The following is a 24,939-nucleotide window of genomic DNA, read 5'->3' as shown; positions in this document are numbered from 1 at the left end:
TACTCTCCATGAGTTCTTGAAAAAATATTTCAATATGCCGCAGGTCATTGCCCATTCAAAAGGAAATAACTTAAGTTCTAATGGTAAATTAAGAAATCCACCGATTTATAACTGGAGATAGTAACTTAATAATTTAATTTTGGTTCATTACTGCCTACATTAGTTTTTCTTGGCATTCTTCCCTGCCCAGAAATATTTATTGTTAAATAGAAGCACCATCAGAAGACAAGCTTAAAAATATTTATCTTCTCATCACCCTGAATGTAACTAACTAAACTGTGAAGGTGACTTTAATACAGAAAACCAAAACAAAGGGGGCCACACCAGATAGTAAGAAGTGCAAGAGTAGCTGTGATGTTTCACATGAATTAAAAATTAAATACACAGAGAGTAATGGGGAACCTTATTACAATCTTACAAGGCACCTTAGAGTCACTTTAATCTTCCTTGGTATTTAATAAAATATCAGAGGGTTGTGTTTTGGGGTGGATGGGTTAAGTAAGCGACTCTTATACAGTTTCAGTGGAATGCTGCCTCATAATTTTGATTAAATTGTATCTTTTCTGAAATAATTGTTCATGAAACTTAACATTTGCACATATTTAATAATTTGATTAAAAATTATGCTTAGTTTTTATATGCCTTGTTTGCTATCTTGCAAGCAAGTTATTGTATCGTAATAAGATTGAAAAGCCTTTGAAAGAATGGAAAGTATTTTAAATTCTGCTTCTATTATAGTTAGTTTATAATACTATATTTAACAATGAATATACAGCTTTTGTTCTTGTTGATTTTGCCCACTCTTTTCACAAACCATAATTCATTTGTGTGGTTGGAATGAGACAACAATTAAGGTGACTGTTAAGATTTAATTAACCATTTTAAACGCGTATGGCAATTTGTCTGTCAAAACGTCGTTATATACTTTCACCCATTGATTGTCAACATACTTCTGAGTACTGTATACCGTTTGACTGCTGTCACAGCATGAACAGAGGGATTCACTTTTATTTTGTTGGGCACAGCAAAAATAAATTGACCTTTTAATGACTAATCAATTTTCTTTTCCCTTAAACTGCAGGAGAGGTTTAGAATGTAACTTTTTAGGGTTTAATTGTGCAACCTTGAACGAGCCTCTTAAACTGTCTGCTCTCCTAATCATAAAACGTGGGCAATACTTTCTCACCTTTGTAAAGCACTTTGAGATTTGGGATTAAGGATACTTTATAAAACAAATTATTTTTTCATTTGTGATGGTTAAATGTTGGGCTCAAGGATTTAACAGAATTTTTAAAGAAAATTACATGGATAGTTATTTGATAAATCTTTTGTGTATATGTTAATTGAAAACTTAAGAGTGATATGTTTGAAATAGTACTTGTCAAACCAGTGTATTTCAGAGATGTAATTGTTCAGAATATTTGTACTACCTTGTGCTTCTTTCTCCCATGTGACTCTTTTTAGTGACCATTTTGCTGTTGTGAGATATAACCCCCACCACATACATCACACGCAGACAACTGACATTTTGGGTGGGGAGGCTGGTTTTAAAAACAAAAGACCTGGCATCACTACGTACTGCGTTCCCTCCCACTGACAGAAGATAAACTGCAAGTGCTCATTCATTGCCTTTTCAGGGCCTTTTTTAAAACCACCAGCTGGTGCTAGTTCACGTGGGTGAGACTCGTTTCCTGTGTTCCCCAGGGCCTGGCGCCAACTTGAATCGTTCAGGGGGCGAATTTGATGGCAAAGTGGAAGCACCATCTCCCCTGCTGCCTTCATCACACCTTGCCACTCAGAGCCCCCCTGTGATCTCCTGTTCTGGTGAAATGTCACCAGAAACCATGATAAAAGGAAAGATGTCTTCCTCGGCTCAGGTAAGATCAAGAGACAGCTGCAAAAATTTGTAAATGTTAGGGGGTTTTAACGCACATTCGCCCTAATAGAAAATTTCCAGTGATCATCTTATATTTAATTTGACACTGTTTAAAATATGAGTTACATTTTCAAAATATAGTAAATGTAAAACTTCAGGAAAAAAAAATCCAAATTTGCTCCTGGAATGGGTTCAGAGCTGGTATTTTCCTAATTTTGCAGCTCCCTTTCCCTTTTCTTCCTTTTCTCAATGGAATTTGCATCCACAGACATTGCACATGTGCTTTTTATTATAAAAACCATTGAGTTAAAATACAGTATAAGGATGCTTGAACGCACAGCTATCCGTATACTTTTTTACTCATTACTTAAACATGGATAGAAGCAGGAGTTGCTTTCCGCAATGAAAAAGTTTCTAAAATAAAATATGTAGCTTTAAGTAATGTTACATTTTAAATATTTTTGAATGAAATATTTGCCTCCTTATTGAACAAATGGAGGAAAATACAGCTCTTCTTTTGCAGTCACCCTAGAAAAAATAATATGCTAAGAAAGGTTAATTTACCACTCCACCTTGTACACAATCTCTGACAAACCCTGGCCAGACTACATCATCCGCTCTACTCTGTAGAGAGGGTCACCATCTGCCATGTAATGGCATAGTGCAAATTGCTTATGAAAAAATCAGCTTGTATTTGTAATTTGAATCAGTAATATCATATGGTCGTAACATAAAAGAAACTTAGGAGAGCATGCTTTTGCTTGATATGGGTATTTCTCTCTGGTAAGAAAAAATAGCAGCAAAGAGTTAAGGGCAAAGTTAGGTAACTGGATCCATAGGTCAGCTCCTAAATGAAAGTAGCCTGACTTTCAGAATTTCTATACACGCACGGTTCCTATTGAGTTGAATGGGAGCTATATATTCTTGGCAACTCTGACAATTGAGCCACATATACTTGGGAGCCTAAATATGAATTAGATTCTCATCTAGGTTCCTGTCTTCGTGCACCAACCTTGAAAATTCTGACCTCAATCTCTAAATTTTGTTAATGAAAAGTTTGTAGAAGGGAAATTAGTCATGGCCAGATTGAATGTTGGATCTCTGTTAAACAAATTGGAAGGGTGGGGTTTGGTAGGGGGTTTGAGAAGTATTAGCATATAGAAGCATTTTTGCATATGTGTTTATCTTAACTTAATTGAACTTTTCATTTGCAGACCTCCTATGATGGATTTTTAGCACTGTGGCAATTTGACAACTCTGACACAGGTAAATGGAGAGAACAATACCTTTAAAAAAAAATTATTTTGTACTGAAGGTCACTAATGTGTGTGTGTGTGGTTTTTTTTTTTTCTGTTTTAGATATAAACATATCAAGATCTGAAGATATGGATTTAACCAATGAAGGCCTGTTCTTGGATTCAACCCTAACCAAGAAATTGACTTGTGGTTTCTGCAGGAGGGTTTTTGAATGCACTGAAAAGTTGAAGGAGCACCTACATGAGCATGCTTTTTCTATGATTTTTCCTTTTGACTTAATTGACTATGCCAGACCTGTGCTTGTTGGCCTCACTGATCATATGGCCCAGGATCAGCTTGCCCGTTTCCAATGTTCTAAGTGCCCCGCAAGCTTCACACTAAAATCAAATATGGATAGGCATGAAAAGACAATCCATTGTAATCGCAAGAAGATGCAGTGTCCTGACTGCTTAAAACTGTTTCGAGACAAGACAGACCTGAACCGCCATCTAATGTCTGTGCACTCAGATGAACGTACCTTTGTGTGTCTCTTTTGCAGCAAAGGTTTTGGTACGCAAAAGAACCTCACTACTCATATGAAAGTGTGTTACCTGGGCTCTGCCCAGCCAATAGGTGAAGAACTTCTGGATAGTGTGGATCAAAATCAGGAACATGAGGAGGTCTATCAAAACTATATTAAGGAAGTGAAAAAATCATGAGATTGGAGAGAGATGGGATCACTTGTTTTAGGCATTTATTTCTTTAAAAATTAATAAATTAAGAGGAGTACATTGCTGCATTGTTACTTGCAGCAAACAGGTTTACCACTGGATAAACTATAACACTATAATAATTCTCAGATATTGGACAGATTAGTCAGACACTATTTCAGCACCAGATTTTGTAAATTAAAACATCTACTAGAATCAAGATACAATTTTGTGTAAAAATATTTTTGATAGTAGATAGCACAATGCTATTTTGTATCACTCATTGTTAAAGATTACATTTCTCTTAAGTTTTTACATGTCATGGTTAAGAGCTTTGGCTTGTGTATTTTTTTTTTTAAATATAAGCTCAAGCCTTTAGAGAAGATTTAATTTGTTATATAGAGATAATGGTTTTAAAGATACTTAATTTTTTACTTCTGTTTATTTTTAAAAGCAGTTTTAAAAGATTCCTTTATAAACATAGCAGTTTATAGCAATATGTTATATGCAGTCCCTATGTACAATGGTGGTCTGTATGAATGGAAATGATTAGTGATTGTAAACATTTCCTTGGTTTAAAATTCTGCTTTATAGATTCTGTTAAAAATAGTCTCAAGAGGATTATTGAGAAGTACACAGGATCTCTGCATTTGGGAGTGGAAGCGGGGGTGTCTTTGTGTTGACTTTGTCATCAGAGGAGATTTCTCCCTGTGCTGTTCGGCATTACACAGTTGAACTATAAACTTGTTCTGCATTGTAGTTAGAGTGAATCTGTTCTGAGAAATACAAATCCCAGCAGATCTCAGGCGTGGGAAGAGGAATCTAGTTCTACCAGAAAAGGTGAAGCTGACCTGTTTAATAAAATTAAGCTATGGCATTTTGAGATTTTTTTTTTTTTTTTAAACTTCCTTTGGCTGCTTGCCAATGTACCATGTATGTGCACTTGGCCACTTCCTCTTCCCTAAAGCACTCTGATTTTTGCCTGTATTAGCTGAAACACTGTTGAGCCATTGTGGCAAGTATTTCTGCTTTGCTGATTGATGTCTTCATTGATACTGGTTTTAAAAACCGCATAAAACTTCTGGAATGCTATTGGACAAAGATTGGATTTATATTGCATAAAAGAAGACCCAAACTTTGCAATGGCACAACTATGGGAATGAGCTACTAGCTCCATCTCTGACCAAAACTACCAGTTAATGAAAGTACTTTGCTATCACCTAATACCACAAGCTATTTATAATAAAGTCCAGTTTTCTGCATCATATTAAGAAACTCTGTGCTACTTGGGCATATGTTCGATAGAGCATACTAGGATTTTTTTTAAATTGCTGATAGGTTAAGGACATTTCATTATTTAGTATGCTGCTGAATGTTATCTGGAGTTATTTTCTATATTTATGAGTAAGAAGTTTCGTTAAGTCTTTTGACTGCATTAGTTTGGTTTGTAGATAGTGGTTGACCTAGCCAAATTGAATAGACATTAAAATAGATTCTGTTGTTTCAAAAAGCCTAGCACTGTATAGTGGAAACAGTGGAGCTTGACAATCAGATACTGTTAGTGGAAGGTTGAAGTCTTACTGTAGTTCCCATTTTATTACTTTGGTTCAGTTTTTTGAAAGCTGTGAACTGTTTAACTCACAGCTTGCTATTTATTTTCATACAAATACATATTGGCGGTTTAATTAGTTTAACAATCACTGTAGTTTAAGGCGCACAGTAAGAGTGCTTTTCAAATACTTTATGCACAGTGCACAAGTTGTCAGCAACTTAGTTTGTTGCTTAAGTGTTATGTACTGTGTAGGGGTTAATTTGTATATTGGTTCTTTTGTTTTGTGTGACGACATAAGTAGGAAATGATAACTAAACTTTTAGAAGTAGTAGATTTGTGATTTCTTCAGACAAAGTAGTTCTTTTATAGCATTGCCATACCTCAGGAAAACAAGGCAGGGAAATGCTTAGTTTTGCACAAACAATACTGTATACTTGTAGGGTGATTAAACATTAAGGGCCAGATTCTTCAGCCTGCTAAATCCACTTTGCAAACAGCACAAAGTGGACATAAAATAGCTGGAGCTGACCAGTGCATAATTTCTCATGCAGAGGAACTCTCCACCAGTGGAAAGCTGGCAGACGTGACTCCATCACCTTCCCCCCACCACCCCCAGCATGAAGGGGATGTGGCACACTCTGGAGTAGTGCTCCACTACATTCAGTCCTCTAATTTGCACTAGAGCTGGGTGGTTTAGCACCAGGGAGCCACAGACACCCCCTCAACCTCACCACCCACTCACACTGTGTCTGAGCAGATCACAGACCCAGCCTGAGAGTCTGTTCCTATAAATAAACCATTATGACAAACCATGTTAATTGATATAGCAAGAAAGCCATATTAAACTATTTTGTCCCAATAACTTTCCCCCCTTCTTGATTATTGATATATGTGTAATTATGCCTTAGAATCAACCTGCTCTTCCTGTTAGGGACATGACTAATCTGCCTTTTTGATATTTGGCAATTGCTAAGTAAATGTACTGTGCTCTTTGGCAGATGGGAGAGGAGGTGGGAAGGCACTTATCAGTGAGCAGGAGCTGGGAACTAGCTCTCTGCCCTAGGGAAAAGTATCTATGGCATTATGGAAGCAGCAAATGAGGGCTTATCTGGACCATCCCAAAAAGGGAGCATGAATAACCACAGCTTACCTAAAAGGGCTGCTATCACATGGCAGAGTCATAATCATAGAGTTTCAAGAAACAGGGGACTACTAATCTTATAGTCTGACCTGCTCTTTATCACGAGCCACCAACAGCCTCACACTAAACCCAACTAAACCAAAGTATTACAACCTACAGGAAGTTAGACTATATGCCACAGGCAGAGACAATGACCATTTTACATAGGGTACTTATTTTGCATTTCCCCTCCTATATTATGGGAATTAATACCAGTGTAATATCAGTCGCAAATGTAGCACCTATCTGATTTCTTCAGTGATGCTACAGTTGAATCATTAGAAATCAAATTGCTACAATGGTAATAAATGCAATGAAACACATGAACTGTTAAAGTCACTGAATACATTTAATAAAAAGAAGGTGGATCATGAAAGAAGACCCTTGATCATTTCCTCCTCATTTCTCTCATTCCAACCCTGTGAATTCTCTGATTTTGTTAATATTTTCTGTTAGAATATTCTGCAGCATTCGCTGTCTTGATGTTTTTAAGTTCTTAATTATTTTGTATTGTTCTATGTGAAAGTGTAGATAACATTCTTTCAACTGGATCAGCCCTCTCTTTCCTTAGTGTTTAAGGAATTTGATTAAATTAATTCAAACATCGAAAGGAGATCAAATAGCTGTGGAAGAAATAACTTTCTTTTAGACAGGTTAAGTAGACCTTTTATTGCAATATGTACAATTAATACCTATGGTATTGATTCCTGACACCTGTACAAATACTTAAACTTCTTAAGTGACTTGCAAGTTCTTGTCTTCACAGATCAGACCAAATTAATTAAAAACACCACGAACATTAGAATTTCAGCGAACAATATAGCAGATGTTTATATAATTGTAATAGAAAACTTCCTTAAACTAGTATTTTCAAATTAAAAATTGGGGAGTGGGAGAAGATGTGATAGGGATTATAAATTGTACTATGTAAATAACAGAACTGCAGTTTGAGCTTAAAAATATAAAATGTGGTCTAATGTGTAAAATGAAGTGGGGAAAACTTGCCTCAGGTTATTTTGTGAAATATTTAATATGCCTAAATTACAGACTTCTATAATTTAGTTTTATGTAGCACCTTTATTCAATAGTTATATGGTGCTTTATAAAACAATCCATTCCTGGTATTGATGTTGCTGTATAGGAAATGTAGCAGCTATTTGAGACAGAGAATTTTGGTCAGGAAATAAGTTATCCCTTTAATTAAAAAAAAAAATCTTCAATTTCCATGGAATCAGGAAAAATGGCATTTGCTTTAACATCTTATCTTAAGGGTGGCAATTCTAATAGTGCACTAACTTATCAATAATTATTTCAAACCAGATTAGCAAAATATTAGGAGATCATAAATTTGGTGGTGGTTGTATATTTGTTTGGTGGGGGAGGAGGTGGTGTCTACAAATCTTCCAAACTGTAGACAAATCTTACAATAAAATTTCTGCAGTGGAAATAACATCATTGATGTGATTGTTATATGATAGGACTAATGCATATTAACTTTGCACAACAGTTTTTTTTCTGTATCATCTATGCATTTGTCAGTGTTTAACAGTGACAATTGAAAGACCAGATTTATACTTTTAAAAAGTCATAATCTTTCACCATTGTTAATTTGTTTGGAGTTTATTTAGATTTGCAGGCAAGTTGTTTTAAAGATGGTATGCAGGAAACACAAGTACAAAACAGGATATTAAAACATCAGTTTTTCAGGTGTGAAAGTGGGAGGGGAGCTAATGCATTAGCAAGGAGAGAATTTTTAAAATGTAAAAAATCATGAAAATTTACCTTCGTGAAAGAAGTCAGATAACTTGAGACAGTAATACCAAAGTTTTTGTAGTGTTGCTAGATTTTTTTTAAAAATGCACATTTTATATAAATGTATTTGTAAAATTATTTGTGCAGTTTAAAAAAAAATACAGCACTGTTTATAATGCATATTCCATTTCTTGGTGCTATTTTTCATGTAAAAATTTGCCACGTATCAGCGCTGGTAATGATCTTGGTAATCTGGTCCATGATCATTTCCTGGAATACAGATGCTGCTATTCTTATGTGTTTGTAAATATTTAATAGTAGCCTTTTTATTTAGGGCAAATAGTTTATATATTTTAACTTTGTCATTTAGACCAAAAAAAAAACATTATGTGCCTATACCAAGGTTGACATGTTGTTGACTAAGTATATGTGCTTATAGGCATATGCATTTAACAGATAGTAAGTACTGTGAAACTCTAAAATAAAACTGTGTATTACAGTTTTTCTAATGATGCTTTTATTTTTCAAGTGTTTAGTTTATAGATGCAGAAATAAAAATATGGATATTTGGCAAAATATTTAGTTTTTAATAAAATTATAACTTGCAAAAATTATTGTCCTGTGTCTGTTCAATCTTAAGTAAACTGAGTTTCTTAGCTGGAAAAATGTATTGTCACCTGCATTGAGATTAATTGTAATACCTAAGACAGTAAATTTGTTATAATCATAAGATGTTCTAGATATGTTAACGGAAACAGAGTTTGTATCTGAATTTAACATAAGACTTTTATATCTTTCTCTTGGTAAGCAAAAATAGTTAAAATGGCTTAATCTATTTTAACCATTCTCTTAAAACTTTTGTGCCTGATTTTTCACATTGTTTAGGTATCCAAATACATGCCTTATTTGCATGATTTTGCTATGATCGTCCACACAAAGTGGGGTAAATGAACATTTGTACATGGGATTGCCTAATTATATAGTAGTCCCTTCTGGCCTTTGTAATCTATGAATAAGAATTGAAACCATATCACAGAATGGTGTTGGGGGCACTTAATTTCTGTGAATACTCTCATGGCACTATGAATAGGTGGTTAAACCTGACATCCTGGCTAATTCTAACTCTGTTAACTACATTCTGCCTACCTGAACTTCTTCAATTGAAACAGAAGCAATTTTTTCTTCAATTTGTACTCTAAACAGCCATGTAGTGTTGTTGTGATTGACTCTAATCTTTTAATTTCTGTTCTATTTTACCTCTTCTCTTCTGAATAGCTGTAGTACCTATTTCTGTTGCTGTTAAGAGGTTTCCTAGTCAGCAGTGTGAAACTGATTTACAGTTTAATTATTGTTGTTGTTAGGGTTCCAAATGGCAGCAGTGAAACTAACCATAGTCTTGTCAGTTTGACTACATAAATTGGAAATGCTATAAACAGCAGCAGCAAAGGCGCTAGAACTGTCTAACTTTACAGACTCAGGAAGGCAGTACTGTTGTATCAGTTCTCATTTGGAAGGTTATCTTTGCAACTGCAAGGATTACACTTGATTTTTTTTTTTTTTAAAGAAAATATTAAATTCTGCAGAAATTGATAGTTTAAGCACTTCTTCACACACCCACAGGAAAATTTTCCTACACCCCATTGATGAGAGGATCTTTCAATTCATACATTCATTTATATTATATTTCACCAGCAGATCACTATTAATGACCTTTTTTAAGGGGGATGGTGAAGGCTAATCGAAAATATTATACATTTGCGTTAACTTGAGGTGTTTTAATTGAAAGGACCCAATGTGTTTTGAATTAGTGTACCATACTAGGACAACATTTTTTTTTAACTGATTTGGTTACCTGTACTTATGGAGGAATGTTTCCTGTTCACAAAGTTGGTCCTGCAGGAGCCCTGTTTACTGCATCTTTGACTAGTTTAATTCCTGTAAATAACCACCTATGAAGGAATCCTCCAGAACTGGATAGCTGACAACTAAATCAGGATTTTATTAAGTTATATATTCTGTTTAAATTGTTGGACAATACTGGAAATAATCTTGGAGCTGTATGAGGGTTAGATGACCCTGTCTGACCTTACCTGTTCTATTTGTAGCTTACTTACTTTGTCTACACTCTGTAGTGCTTAGTTTATGGTGATCCTGTGGAGTACAAATGTTTTGTTTTCATAATCTGTTGTTCGTGGTTAAGCAGTTGAGAAATTTTATCCCCTGTTTAAATTGTTAACAGATCATCATAAATATCTTTGTCCCTCACAGTATTCAAACTTGCTAAAGATTGCTCATAAGAGCAATAGACTGGGAAAATGTGTTTAGATACCATGCAAAGGCTACAGGCATAATAATTTTTATATACTTTTAAGTTCTTCCAAGCAAGTTGGCAAAATAAAATAGACTAAAATACCTTTCCATTCTCTAGTTTATTCCTACAGTGCTTTACCAGTAACAAGTTAAATACTGATAGCACAATAACTGTTCAGGAAGTTGTTACTATTGTATTATCAACAATAGCTGGCACAGAACAGTGGACATTCGAACATGCTTTATTAAGAATGAATGGTGCCGGGAACTCAGATGTTGTATCTTTCATTTGTTTTGCACCTTTCAACCCATAGGTTCCCAAAGCTGTTGGCATGCGTGTGTGTGTGTGTGTGTGTGTGTGTGTGTGTGTGTGTGTGTGTAATCCCTTTAAACTAACATTGCAAAATTCTATTTGACTGGAGTGGGTAATCTTTTCTGACAGATTAATAAAACAGTCTTCGCTTTTTCATTATCATTATAGTCACCATGGTGCGGGTGGATGAATAGGTTTTGTTCTTGGACTAGTAAATTTTCATGACAGTTCTCCAGAGCTGCTTTAAATAACTGCAGGGTGGAACACAACAGCTATGGAACGCAACAGAGCAACAGTTTGGGACAGGAAGTGAAGAATATTAAGCTCAAAGTGCTGATTTGAGGATATTTAGAAGTAGATTTAAAAATAACTGCCCTGTTTACTAGAGATAGTAACTATACTTTGGATCTTTTCTCTGTAAGTGGTCAGTGCTAGAGCCAGCCAGAGGATGACAATTCTGTTTTGCGGCAACATTTGAGTTGTTGAAATTTGATTTCATTGCATGTTAAAATGAAAACAAAACTTTTTTCAAATATTTCCACAAGTGGAATTGTGTTGAAATGTCAATTTTTCTGATTGAAAAGATCAGGTTTTCAATTTGGATGTTTCTGTCTGGTCAAAAATGACCAGAGAGCCTTGGACCTTAGAAAACTGATAGGTCTCCAAAACATTTACTCTTCTTTGTAACAGCCTATTTCAATGAAAATAAGTTTTTTGTCAAAAATGTTCCAACCGGTTTTTATTAGGACCACTTCTGTGCATTATCTGGAAAATGGCATGGAGCAGCACAGCCCAGTTCTGGGGCATTTTTTCAGTACTGGCTCAGAGAAGATTGTTTCTCAATCAGTTATTACTAAAGCAGGGCAAAATTTTTCAGCCAAATCCTTTTTTGTCAAAAAATTCCAATTTTTCATTTCATTTAATTTTTTTCAATGTTTTGAGTCAACAAAATGTACAGAACTCAGTATTTTGCTTAGTGTCCCATCCATGTATTGAACAAATGTGACCTTTCTTAGCTTTTGGCATCTGATGAAATATTTCATTTCCTATTCTTTTATTTGAAGTGGCATGGACTCTTAACTTCTGCCTGGGCAGTCAACAAAAGTTAGATGGGATTGCTCAATGATCCACTGAGGGATAATGTTTCAAACAGCACTTCCTCCTCTAATCTTAGAGTGTATTGCAACACTAGTGAGGTGCCTCCATCTTGACATTTTATTTGAATCTACGACCTTCAGGCCTAGAGTCGAGAATGCAACCAACAAGTAACATTTAAATGTATAGGAAACAATAACGTATCAGGACCGGTATCAAATATTCGACAAATGGACCTGTTATAAACTTACTGTGTATGCTTTTAAAAAAAGAGAGAGGTGTGCTATTCTGCTGGATATATGGTATATGGTACTCTTCCTATCTGTCATTAAGGGCACAGTGCTTAAATAGTTCAGTGTGGACAAACAAGTTAAGGATTTTCAATCTACATGCTGAGAAATAAGTTACATTGACTACAAACAACCATCTGAATGTGATTATGGTTCTAGTCTAAAAAGTGACTCTATACTGGGGAAAAAAATCACTCTGTGATTCCATGTTTGTTTTACTGATTTTTTTTTTACTTCAAATTTTTACAGTTTACAAGTAAGAAGACTGGTTGGTTCTCCAATTACGAGCCTGCAAATTCAATGTACAATGAGACAATCAGACTAGATTCTTTCCTTCTTGTGTATCAGTTCAAATAATAAAAATTCTTCCAAAATTGTTCCCGTTAAGCCTTCAGTTACACTTGTGCATCCCCATACTAGTTAATGGGGTTTCACAGGACTGTTTGCATGAGGAATCAGACCTAGTTCCCACTCTTGTTGTGTGTGTTTTGCAGTGCAAATAAAAGTACATTTTTTAAAATGACTGGTCACCAGAGTAAGCAGATGAGACGGAACACACGCAGGGAGCAGCAGTGCTACTGAGTAAAAAGATATCATTTTTAAATAGTTCATTTTTCAGAGTACAACTGCACTCCAAGGAATGAGTATGTGAGGTACTGAAAGCCCTCAATGCTGACTTAGCTAGGGATCTTTGCAGGACATAATATTTGATTAAGCAGATGATAAATTAAATTTGGATGACCTAAGAACCTAATAGACATTAGACTTCCCTTGTTTTCTTCACTCTCCTACGTGCAGTGCTTCATTTGAAAACACAACACTGGTTTACCATCTGTCTTTAAAGCATATTTAAGCCCCCCATGGTTTAAGATCATCATTTAGAATTTCCTTTTATTGAATGCAAACCAGTATATTTAAGATTAGGAATCCAGGTCCTTGCTAGCTGTAAAACTACTTTGGGCAAAGATGATAATTTAATGGGGTAATATTCAACATCTAGTAACTGCAATTAAGAGAATTACTAGTGGGGGTGAGGGGATATCAAACACTACATTCACAAGGACAGTAACTTCCGAATGTATAACGGGCGGGTTCCGTTAAGGAAGATCAGATCTTCTGTTTTCACCTGCTTTGTTTTGCATATTCCATTTCCATGTTTGTTTGGAGAGGGAAATGTCAACACAGCTTTCTCTGTGCATTCTGCTGGCAAATTAGATCCTCAGGCTGTCAATACTGTATGTATCCCTGGAGTCCAGTTTAAGTGCACTTTACTGCTAAAACGATGACAAAAGGAGAAATATTGACTACACAGGAATAACTTATAAAAATTCATTCTCTTCCAAATCATTCAGCAAAATGTGATGAGAAAACCAATTAGCAAAGATTACATAATTAGACTGTGGAGACTTTCAAGAACTGCGCTTTAATTCAACATTTTGTATGTGTTTACTGTTACTCTCTCAACTTGCAGCAATGGTAATACTACGTTAAAAATGGTTACTATTAAACGCTTGCATGGTGAACTCTATTTGTTCAAGATATTTGCTCAGTCTTTGAACATTAATGGAAATACTGCCCTGGTACCTGGTTTATTATAAATTGCATTTTACTCATTGCTTTTATTTAGGGTTTTAAAGAGAAATACTCCATGCTGCTGTCAATATGTCACATTTGTGATCCTCTCTTCCCAGCTAGTTATTTCTGACTTGATTCTGCATGGAGCCGTTTCAGTACATCAGGGCATTGTCACTAGCTAGAGCTAAGCTTGAATTTCAGGTATCGGTATGTTGGCCAACTAATTCCTGAAAACAATTTAGCATTATAGCAGATTATAATCGTCTTTTGTTTCGTACTTTAAAAGACATTAAGGAAATTGATTCATTCTTTTGCTGTTGCTAAATATTTGACAGCCTTGTGTACTGTCTTATCAACAGGTTTCTCTGGGGACGATACTTGACGTTCCCAGCTGTGTTGACGCAGTACAAGTACTCTAGTTAAAATTTGCCGCTTAATAAAGCAGACAGAAGAAAGATAGTGCAACATAATTGAACTTGGTATATGTTTTCCTTCTGCAGAGCATAAAACAGTGGGAAAGTGGTCTGACAGCAAAAATATTAATGAAAACTAAATAAGAAAATAGATGATTTGAAATATTCTGAGTTGTAACCTGCTTTCTTTGGTTGCTCTTTTTCAGTAAATGAATTCACAGTCATCAGAAAAAAATTCAAGTGCCCATACTGCAGTTTCTCAGCCATGCATCAGTGTATCCTGAAGAGACACATGCGATCCCACACAGGAGAAAGACCCTATCCTTGTGAAATCTGTGGGAAGAAATTCACACGCAGGGAGCACATGAAAAGGCACACCTTGGTAAGTAGAAGCATTTGAAGTAGTTGGAGTAGGTGTTGGTGGAAAACCGAAGGTTTCCTTGATTAAGGAGAAGAGGAACGTCACCTGACTTCGATTTGTATTCTGTTTTCCCCCCGCTACTCTTCAGTCTTTTTATGGAATGCAGAAGACCTCTGTCCTGTTTTCTCCACCTTTAAAAGTTTCAGTGTCTTGCTTAGAGTTTCTCTAGAGTTAATCAACAACTGGTCCCCTAACTCAGCCAGAGGAGTTGCTGAAGAATAATTTCAAGTGGTCTGCACACCCTGTTTAGTGCTCCTGGCCCCAAAGCGAGGAACTGAGCTGGAATCTCAAACTCCAATCCTCACTTCTTAGTGCACTAAACTACTTTTAAATGCAACGTAGACTGTTGTGGAGGTCTTATTAAGCATTCGTGCTTGAAGGCACAAGAGGCAATATATTATCTTTAGGACCAAAAATAGCCTAGTACCCTGAATAATCAAGTGCACAAAATTTTGAAATAATATTCCATACAGTAAAAGCAAGGAAATTCTGAGCCAAGACTACCACTGTCTTGTTGTGCTTAATTATCATTTAATACATTTTTCATTTCATGTCATTAAAGATTGCTTGCTGTTCAGACCAGCTAGAAGGTCACTGTGTGCCATTGTAGCTTGCTGGCTTGTCTTAACTGCAGCGTTGTTATAAATGCGCAGGGTTGGGGGGGGGGGGGGGAGGGTTGTCAAATTTCTCTCTTTGGGATATTATTTTGCCTTCCACATATTTGTTAGCATGATTTTCGTAGACTTGCATTTGACAGTTCATCACCTTGATGGTGTGGGGTGACTTTGTGGGATAGTACAGATCCCATGTGGTGATAGTGAAATCAGATATCATTGATGCAAATAGTGTTATTCGTACTCACTAGCTACATTTTCAAAACCTTAATATCCTGGCAATTTATATTTATTATAATAATTGAATACACACAAACTAGAAGTGCTATTAGAAATTAACACCTTGCAAAGTTTATTTTGATTTTATTTTTAAACAGAATTTTTTGGGATAGAATTTGAGGAAAAAAGGGACTTTATAAATGAATAAAATGTTTCTCCAACAACAAAATAACAATTTTTTAAAACAATTTTTAGTTTAAAAAGAAAAAATGTTATGTCCACTTCTAGCACAACAGTTTCAAAAGCCAAGACCTGCACCTTCCCTTCCCCTTGTAAATCAGGTTTGTAGTACAAACACCAATTTAAGCTTTAATTTTAGAGATAGTAGCTGCCTGGTTTATAACACTTCGGGAGAGAAAGGGAAAAAGAGTGCTGGACAAAGAAATCACTAAAAAAAATTCAATAACTTGTTTGGTTTTCTTATTTGTATCACCTTTTTAATTTTGAATTTGCCAATAGATACACCAACTAGAGAATTCAGTGGAACGTATTGTCTTCAGAAGCAACAATTCTTGATTGTGGGCTGTAAGACTGACTAAAATCTTCCTGGCTAAGAAAGACCCTTGCCTTAATGGGTTTTGACAGATAGGAGCTGGAGACAGCTTTTCCTTTTGGATGATGTAGATTCCATGTGAAGTACATGAAAATTAAGGTATCACAAAAGATTAAAGATGAATTTAGACTGATTTATGTTTTACTAGTTATAATTCAAGCAGCAGATATCTACAAAGAAACCTCCTCTCCCTTCACCAAATTCTGAAAAGGTGATTAAAAACAATAGTTTAAGTTAAATACAACACATTTGAATATCCTGAAATCTACAGGAAAAGAACCTTGCAATAGTGAATAGTTTTAAACATTAAATCTAGCATATTTTTATTTTCTCTTGCACAGGAAGCAAACTACATTATCTTTCCCAAGTGAAGTTGAGGTAATTTTGTACAAATCTATCTTAGATCTCCATTTTTTTATTTAAGGAAGAACCTTTCAGGTCACTACCATGGTATATTGAAGTGGAATTAAAGTTCTTTTAATACATACATGGGAAGGTGGAATCAAAAATCTCTGAGAGATCTATAACTCTTCTTTATATGCAGTTGAGCCTGTCCCTCAGAATTCAGTTATGACCAGAGTTAAGGTTGGTTACGAAGTGCCAACTGGATGTGCAGATTTGTAGGGCAAGGAATAGTCCTGAAAAAGTGCCACATTGGAATAAAAAATACATTACTACTTATATTGTCAAAGACTCAGTTATTCCAAAGAGCATATCAGTTTAGTTATAAATCAATGAAAGGTTGGGTTAACAATCATAGAAAGGTAAGACTGCAAGGGACCTGAAACAGTCAAGTCCAGCCCGTGCTGAGGCAGCAGCAAGTAAACCTAGACCATCTTAAAAACCTCCAATAATGACGGGGATTCCACAACCTCCCTCGGAAGCCTATTCCATAATTTAACTACCCTCATAGCTATAAAGTTTATCCTAATACCAAGCCTAAATCTCCCTTGCTTCAGATTAAGAGGGTTACTTCTTGTCCTACCTTCAGGGGACATGGAGAACAGTTGATCATTGTCCTCTTTATAATAGCCCTTAACTTATTTGAAGATTATCAGGTCTCCCTTCAGTCGTCATTTCTCAAGACTAAACGTCCAGTTTTTTTAACCTTTCATCGTAGGTCAGGTTTTCTTAACCTTTTATCATTTTTGTTGCTATCCTCTGGAGTCTCTCCAATTTATCCACATCTATCCTAAAGTGTGGTGCCCCAAATTGGACAATGAAAATCACAACTAAAATCAACTAAAAGTCATGATGGGTTTTGTGTTCAGACCATTGTTCCTTCTATGAAGAAGCACTAGGTAGGTTCACTTCGTTTTCTGGATATTACATTATGGATCCATCAGGAATACTGACAAAAATCTCCACAAAGGAGCCTGCTGACTGAATATTTCCACAAAAGTAGAAGCGCTACAGGGGAAGATTGCGTATAAGATTCAGGAAAATGGATAGTTTTATGTTCATCAATTTTTTTTCCCAGTTAGCAAAGCATACCTTTTTACAGGCTACTAGTTTAATCAATATCTTGATCTTCAGTTACCAGGGATGTCTTGTGGGTTGTGTGAATTGAATATGGATAGGGAAACCTATGGGATCTTGTATGCTGTGCTTATTTGTCTTGTAACTTTATTTTCCTGGTATGTCAGACGCTTGTGCTTCTTAGTGCCAGTTTACAGGTAGAGCCGTGGAGATGAATGTTGATGTGCAAAACTGCACCTGTTTAAAAAAAATAACTTCCAGACATACATCTTAGGATAAAAAGTTGAAGTAGAAAAAAGGAAATGGGTTTAAACCACCAAAGCCTTTGCTTCTTTCAGTTCCTCAATCAGTGTGCAAGGTTTAAAGAGACTGCCTTAGCTTATATTTAGCCCAATTTTTTGTTTTAAAACTAATAATTTTTTTAAAAGCTTTTACATGACCTTAGGTTAGTAGAAATGTTTCTCTGCTTTATTTTTTAAAATCCAGTGGAAGTTTTTAAGCACATAAGATTTTCCCTACATTCCTTGCTTCTCACATACTTCTCCACTGTGTTAGTAGAAAAAGCTAAAAGTGAAATTGACTGGAAACAAAAATGACAGGTATATTTTCATTGTCCAGTTGAGAGCAATACAAAATGTGTAAACAGCACAGATTCTAGTTTTATTAATGTCTGCAATATTAACATAGGTAAGGAAATTTATTTTTAAAAATATGGTTTTAAATCTCATATTGTCCTTTTAAAACACTGTCTATAAAAAGTTAGTTTTACCAATGTGAATTTTATTCACAGAGGAGTCAGCTCAGCAGTTGTGCCTCTGAAAAATACACAACTGATCTCAGATGGCACGGACTATCTCTTGGATATTTCCTTCCTTCGATTTGATTTACAGAGGTGTAGTGAGAAATACATACTCTGAATAAAGTTCATTTATTTTATTTTTAAATGACTGTTTCCTTTGGAGGACTTGATGTAATGGCAAAAGTAACCAGTTAACATGACATCATCACTTGTTTTCCTTGAGGTTTCAATAGTGTACACATAGTGTACCCCAAAATGGATGTCCACCTGGCGAGGAAAATGTGTGGTCCTATAATCAAATCTCTCTAAATGGCTTCAGCAAAAAGTATCCATCTCCTGTTTGTTGTTAGAGTTTTTATTTTGTTTTGTTTTCCCTTTGGGTTGTCCCTGTGTTTGCTAAAATGTTCTGACCGCTGTGAGTTGCAGTGTGTAGTGGCTTTGTGAATAAAAAATAACTGTTTCTCTTGTTGCTGAGCCCCCAACTCCTTGTTGAAGCTATAGCTTTTTAAAACTATAACCTGGCATTTTGAATGTAGATATTAGTGTGAATGCAACTTGTTTTGTTCACACACGCATTCTGAAACAATGTTCAGTTCCTTTTTCTGGGAAGAGTTGTTATGTAGTCAGCTGGTGGGCAGTTGTCTGCCTGCAGCAGATGCCAGCGTCATGTCTTCACTTGCCAAATGGTGGTGTTTATATACAGGGTGGCAGTTAGCCCATACCACTTACACCAGAATGATCAAGGGGATTATGTTATCAGTTGCTATGGTATCCAAAACCCCACCATCTTTTACTTCCTTCCATGAGTATTTGTCCATTCGGATGAGTGCCCAGCCATCTGGTCTTGGGACCAACTGCTCCCTGAGATGTCCCTTTGTTATTTCCTATGGGTGTTAGTCTTCTGGTGTTCAGTAGGCATATCCAAGTAGTCAGCTCTGTCGCCCTGCAGACACCGAGGTTTTAAGGTCTGTTGTTAGTTTTGCCGTTGTAGACACCTTGTCATGCCAGCTGGTTCCCTGCATCTTTTTAGTTTTGGGAACAGTTTTTTGTTGTTGTTTTTTTTTTTTTAACTAGGATTTGGTGCGTTTGCAGCCAGGGTATTTTTTCCCCTTTGAAATATTGGTGAATGTCCTTCTTATCGAATACGATAAGAATAGGGTGTGTCTGCCATGAAAGTGGCCATTTTCAAATACTGAGGACAAACCGCATTTCTGCCTTTGTTTTAGATAGTACATCTTTTGGGTTAACTGGGGAAATGGAAATAATGCTGTTTGGTGACAAAATCCAGTAGTGTGGGTCACTTTGAGTATTCCAGTTGGACTATCAAGCATAGAAAAGGAAGAGAAAAAAAATAAGATGAGAATCATTTAAAAGTTAGGGCTGCCAGTCAGTTTTCAGTTGTAGTTCATTTTTGATGCATATTGTGTCACTTGTGGCTCTGTTGGCCCCGCACACCCGTCCACTCCCCTGTGTATTTTGCCATCTCCTGTGATGGTGTTGACACTCTAATTCCTGAAAACTTTTCAGTAACACAGTTAGATTGGCCTACATGAATGCAGCATCGATCATTTTAAATGGCTTTTAAGATTCCTTCTTTAGCATGGATCTACTACCCAGCTTTAAAAAAAAAAATGTTTATGGTTCGTCTATGTATGGTAATACATACAATGGTACCATTTCAAATGGTTTTCAAGACCCCAACTTGAAAAATATTTCAGTGCGTGGAATAACGTGTTGTTTGATAAAATGCACAGGCTTTGGTGAACTCAATGTTGATCAAAGCAAATGCATGACTAACTTTTCTTTACCCCCTCTCGCATATATTTAGCCAGGGTACCAGCTGTGCTGGTTACAGACAATTCGTTTAGGAAGCACCGAAAGAAGAAAAAAGTCTGCTATGTACACTTTATTTGTAGTACAAGAATTCTTGCTTGTAACTAAAATTAGTTGATTTCCTGGTGCCTCTTTTTATTATTTATTTTTATTGCAGGGGGACTCCAAACAGATAGTTATAGTGTCTGGGTCCCCAACCAAAACTGGGGCCCCATTGTTTTTGCTGTTGTAGAAATACATAGTGAAAGGTTGCCCGTTCCCCAAAGAAATTAGTCTAAGCAGACAGAGCAGACAAGGGGTCGGAGAAAGGAAATAGGTCGTATCCCCATTTTGCAGATGGGTAATTTAGGCACAAGGATGAAGTGAATTGTCCAAGGTCATCCAGGCAGTCTGCGACAGATTTGGAAAATAGACCCAGATCTGAGTCCCAGACCAGTGCCTCATCTACAAGACTGCCATCTCCTGTTCAGAGGTGACTTATGGCACAGTTATATCTTGATCTGTTTATTTTAAAGTCTAAATTACATCTTCTATGCAACACATTTCCTGACTGGTTTCTGGTTAATCTCAGTTTTAGTCATGCAAAAACATTGATTCAAGTTATGCTTGATGAAAGTTGGGCTGCTTTAATGTTTGTCCCCATATCTCCTTGTGTGGAAAAGCCAAGTCACCACTGTATTTGAATGTGAGGGAGTATTTGTTCTAAAAAGATTGTCAGATCAAAGTCTAGCTTATAATTTTGGGTTTTTAAATCAGTTCCTTACTACAATAATTTTGTGGTATATCCAGCATAGTTTTAATTACTTTAGAGCTCTCAAACAGAAAAAGTTAGGTTGGTCTTTTCTCTGGTGGACATGATAGGCCCATCAATTCAAAGAATAGTCACAATCAGTTTGAATGCCTATTCCCAGAGACCTCTTGGCACTGTAACATCTCAACAGAAAGAATCTTTAAAAGTGTGTTTGCGTGGCCCATCTTATTTTTGGTGTGGCTTCATTGAAGGAGAGTTCAGTAATCCCTGACCCAGCTGATACTCCACTCCTAAAGAAAAGAATGTATAGTTAATGACTGATCGAATCGGCTCCCTTGCTTTACCTAAAATAAAAATGCACTAAGGCAGAGGTCACTTTTATTAGGGTACTTTGTATGCAGCTGTGTTTAAACACACAAGCTTCAAGTATTTAGTTCTGGTTATTATACTGTGAAGTTTGGGTCAGTTAGAACGATGTCCTCCCTCTGAATAAATTCTGCAGATTACTTTTCCACTGCTGCTCATAGTCTGCACTGCAATAGCTGTGCACGAATGCCATTTTCAGACACACACAGCTGTGATCCTTTCAAGAAACAGAAACTTTTGTGACAAAACTTCTTCAGCTGTCAAAGTAGACACACATTTTGAAGCTGATGTGCATTAGAAGGGGGGGGGGGGGTTGTTTAAAAAAAAAAAAAAGTAGGTACATTCATTAGGTTTTTATTCTTTTGCCTTTGGTGACGGTGGTGATGATAGTGGTAGAATAAAGACTACTAAATTCATGCATTATAAAATCCTGACACCTGTTAATAAATTGCCACCTTTGAGCCTGTCTTCACTGGGAACATTTTTGAAAAATTTATCAGTGTAACTGTGTCAATGCAACTGAAGCAGGGTACGCTTCTCACACAGCAGCACTCTACCAGTTCCAGGCTTAGCATACCCTTAACGGGAAATTTGGCGACAGAGTAGCTACACAGAGTAGCTTGTCTAACTCTCATCGACTTCCTAACTTCCCTTTAGCACGCCATCGCCACGGCGCTGCGCCGACAGGAAATGCATTCCCATTGACGCAGCGCTACGCCTTTTGAGGAGGTGATTTAATTTAATCGACTTCGGGATCGATTGAGCAGGTCTTCACTGCCACTCAATCGATCCAGGTAGATCGATCTGATGGTGGCAAATTTGCCTACACCAGTAAACTTCACTTTACATTAGTGCAGTGCATCTACATTAGGGGTTTTGCACAGTGTAGCTACACTGACATAGTTAAACCATTGAAAATATTCCTAAGGTAGACAGGCCTGTTGTCTGACCTGTAGCAAACATTGAATTTGTTGTTGTTGTTGTATCTTTGAGACATATTTCTTGGTACCTTTTAACTAGCATCTGGTGAAGGCTATTTTAAGACAGTATGTGACTTTCAAAATGTCGTAGGAATGTGTGCACTGCAGTGCCCTGTGGTAGAAGTAGACCAATAGAAGCAAGCAGTCTTAGACTAAAATTACTGGTTTCACGGTCAGAGGTGTTTCAATGCATTGTAGAATACCTTCCTACAAATATTAGTACAACAGTAGTAGGTAAAAGTCATATTTGGGACCCATCACAGGATACGTTATTTCTTTTCTTTACAGCAAAACAGAAAGCATCTCTTCTCTCAGGGACCACACTTGTAATTCTCACTTCATCTTCACCTGGCTTCATTTTTTTCTATTTTTTCCTTCCTTAGGTCCACAGCAAAGATAAAAAATATGTATGCAAAGTGTGCAACAGAGTGTTCATGTCTGCAGCCAGTGTGGGAATTAAGCATGGCTCCCGCCGCCATGGAGTTTGTGCTGATTGCTCTGGTCGAGGTATTACGGGCCACTTAGATCAGAATGGAGGAGAAGGATCTCCAGATGAATTATATCCCGGTGAAGGCCAATACATGGAGGATCCAGATGACCTCAAAGTGGAGGGAGATGAAGAGATGGGGGATGACGATGATATAAAATGGAAAGATGATGTAGGAATTTCACAAGATGATGTGATTTTAGAAGATGACAAAGAAGATGTCGACTCTCCACAGGAGCAAGAGAACTCTGGAGAGAATGACAAGGATTTTACTTGGATTTCTTAGGGAGACGGGAAAGGTTTTGTTTGTAGGGGGAGGGAGGGAGGATGGTATGTGCTGGGAAAAACTGAGTAGCCTTGTTGTCGTCCATGTGTGCAAAAGAGTTGTTTGTGTTTTTTTTTAAACAAACAAGTCCTTTATCTGTACCGTTCAGATACTGTATTAGTAAATGTCACTTTTAGTGGCATCAGTTACATCCCCTTCCCCTTCTCCCCCATGAAAACATATGATTGTCTGTTTGCCTCTCTGTGGGAGCAAATCAGATTGCATGCAAGTGACTTAGAGTTTCTGAAGATGTGAGCACTGTGATGGGGGGGAGAGAGATTAGGAGACAGTGTACAGCATGTATTCCTTTTGTAAACCTTCCCCACCTTGAATTAAATACCAGGGAGGTTTTGTGTCCCAAACAATTTTTTTTTTTAAAGTTTTGTTTGTTTTTAAATGCATAGCAGCAGTGGACTTACTTACAAACTAGAATCATGTAAACAAACTGACCTGTGTGTTTGAGGGCTTCCCCATATAACCTGAGCTTTTCACAAAGAATTAATTTAAATATTTAATTTTTTTTAATTGATGTCCTTTTTTTTTTTTTTTTTTTTTTTAGAGAGCCAATTAGATCAAAAGGCAATGCAGGCTGTAGCCTGAAGAGCCCCTTTCGTTACATGGGGCCTTAAGTCCCAAATGGTCCATCAAGTTAAAGATCATGAAATTATTTAGGCCCACTGGCATCTTAAGTGTCCAGTTTTCCAACTCGGTTTAATGAATTAAGTGAAACCAGTGTTGGTGTTTCGATAAGATTTGTTTGCTTACAAAAGATACATATAATTTAGTGCCCAGTTGCTTAGTTTACATGAAAGTTGTCACCTTTCTCCCTTGGGTGTCACCTTTTTTCATAGTTATATGCAAATTTTAGTGAATACAAGTCATTTAGCAAAATGGTTTACACAAATTGTGATAACTCAAGAAACGAGTGAAATTCTGACTCTGAAGTCCAGATTTCACCCAACTTATATTATTCATCCCTACCAAGCTAATACATTCCTGCTTAATTTGCAGGCATAGTCTGTATATTTAATTGACAAAGTAAAACTTCCTTTTTTTCCAGCCAGGTTGGTTCCACGTAAACCTCCCCTTCTAGAGAACCAGATTTCTCCAGTAGAGCATCACCTCTTTCCTATACAGTAGCGTTTACGTGTGTGTTCCAAATAGTTCAGTTCACTTTGCTCAGATTGGCCACTGCTGCCTTCCTATGACAACAATGAAATAAAAAACGAAATGAAAGTGTCCTGTTCATAATGAAACCTTCCGCTGTACCTTTCGCGTGTGTGCTTTTGGTGCTTTAAAAAAAAAAAAAAAAAAGCTGACGCTCTCACTGTTTTCTTGCTACAGAGCAGATTTTTATACAACTTGTATGATAATGGTGGTCTTGAAACCTGCCACAGACAAGACCAAGAGGCAACCAGTTAGATCTGGGAAGCCAAATTACTAAAAGGTGCTATTTCCCCCTCCCCCAACTGTGGGAAAGGCAATTTCTTGTGGGAAAATCATAAAAGTTTTTACAGTTTAATTTTAAAAAAATTGAAAGCATGGTTCCACCCAGGGAATAAAAGAGAAGCAGATTTTACTGTACAAAATCCCAGTAAAGGGGGTTGGACTAGGTGACATCCTGAGGTCCCTTCCAACCCTAATCTTCTATGATTCCATGAAAGCAAATAATCTTTTAGGTATTTCAACTATTCAGGGCCAGGAATCTCTCCCAGGGAAGTGTGATAATGCAGGAAGCTACCCACCTGGC

At 36.6% G+C, this 24,939-nt stretch overlaps 1 protein-coding gene across 5 annotated transcripts in view; it reads left to right on the top strand.

Annotated features, from left to right (window-relative positions):
* Positions 1–23,714, top strand: part of ZBTB46 (zinc finger and BTB domain containing 46) — an 81,311-nt gene extending 57,597 nt beyond the window's left edge. For 3 of the 5 annotated variants that reach the window (XM_067554054.1, XM_067554053.1, XM_067554052.1), the window contains 3 exons: positions 1,705–1,877; positions 3,091–3,142; positions 3,236–8,910. In XM_067554054.1, the coding sequence (XP_067410155.1) occupies positions 1,705–1,877; positions 3,091–3,142; positions 3,236–3,831 (821 nt within the window). In that variant the 3' untranslated portion in view covers positions 3,832–8,910. Of the gene's footprint in view, positions 1–1,704; positions 1,878–3,090; positions 8,911–14,508; positions 14,685–22,760 lie in introns of those variants that run through there. The other 2 variants (XM_067554055.1, XM_067554056.1) reach the window with 2 other exon arrangements.
* Positions 23,715–24,939: the final 1,225 nt, after the last annotated feature.

Source organism: Emydura macquarii, unplaced genomic scaffold (genome assembly GCF_026122565.2).
Source record: "Emydura macquarii macquarii isolate MOO-44397 ecotype Brisbane River unplaced genomic scaffold, CSIRO-AGI_Emac_v2 contig_1483, whole genome shotgun sequence".
Lineage (NCBI taxonomy): Eukaryota > Metazoa > Chordata > Testudines > Chelidae > Emydura > Emydura macquarii.
The sequence above is the reverse complement of the archived record's forward strand: the minus strand, read 5'-3'. Positions and strand labels throughout refer to the sequence as shown.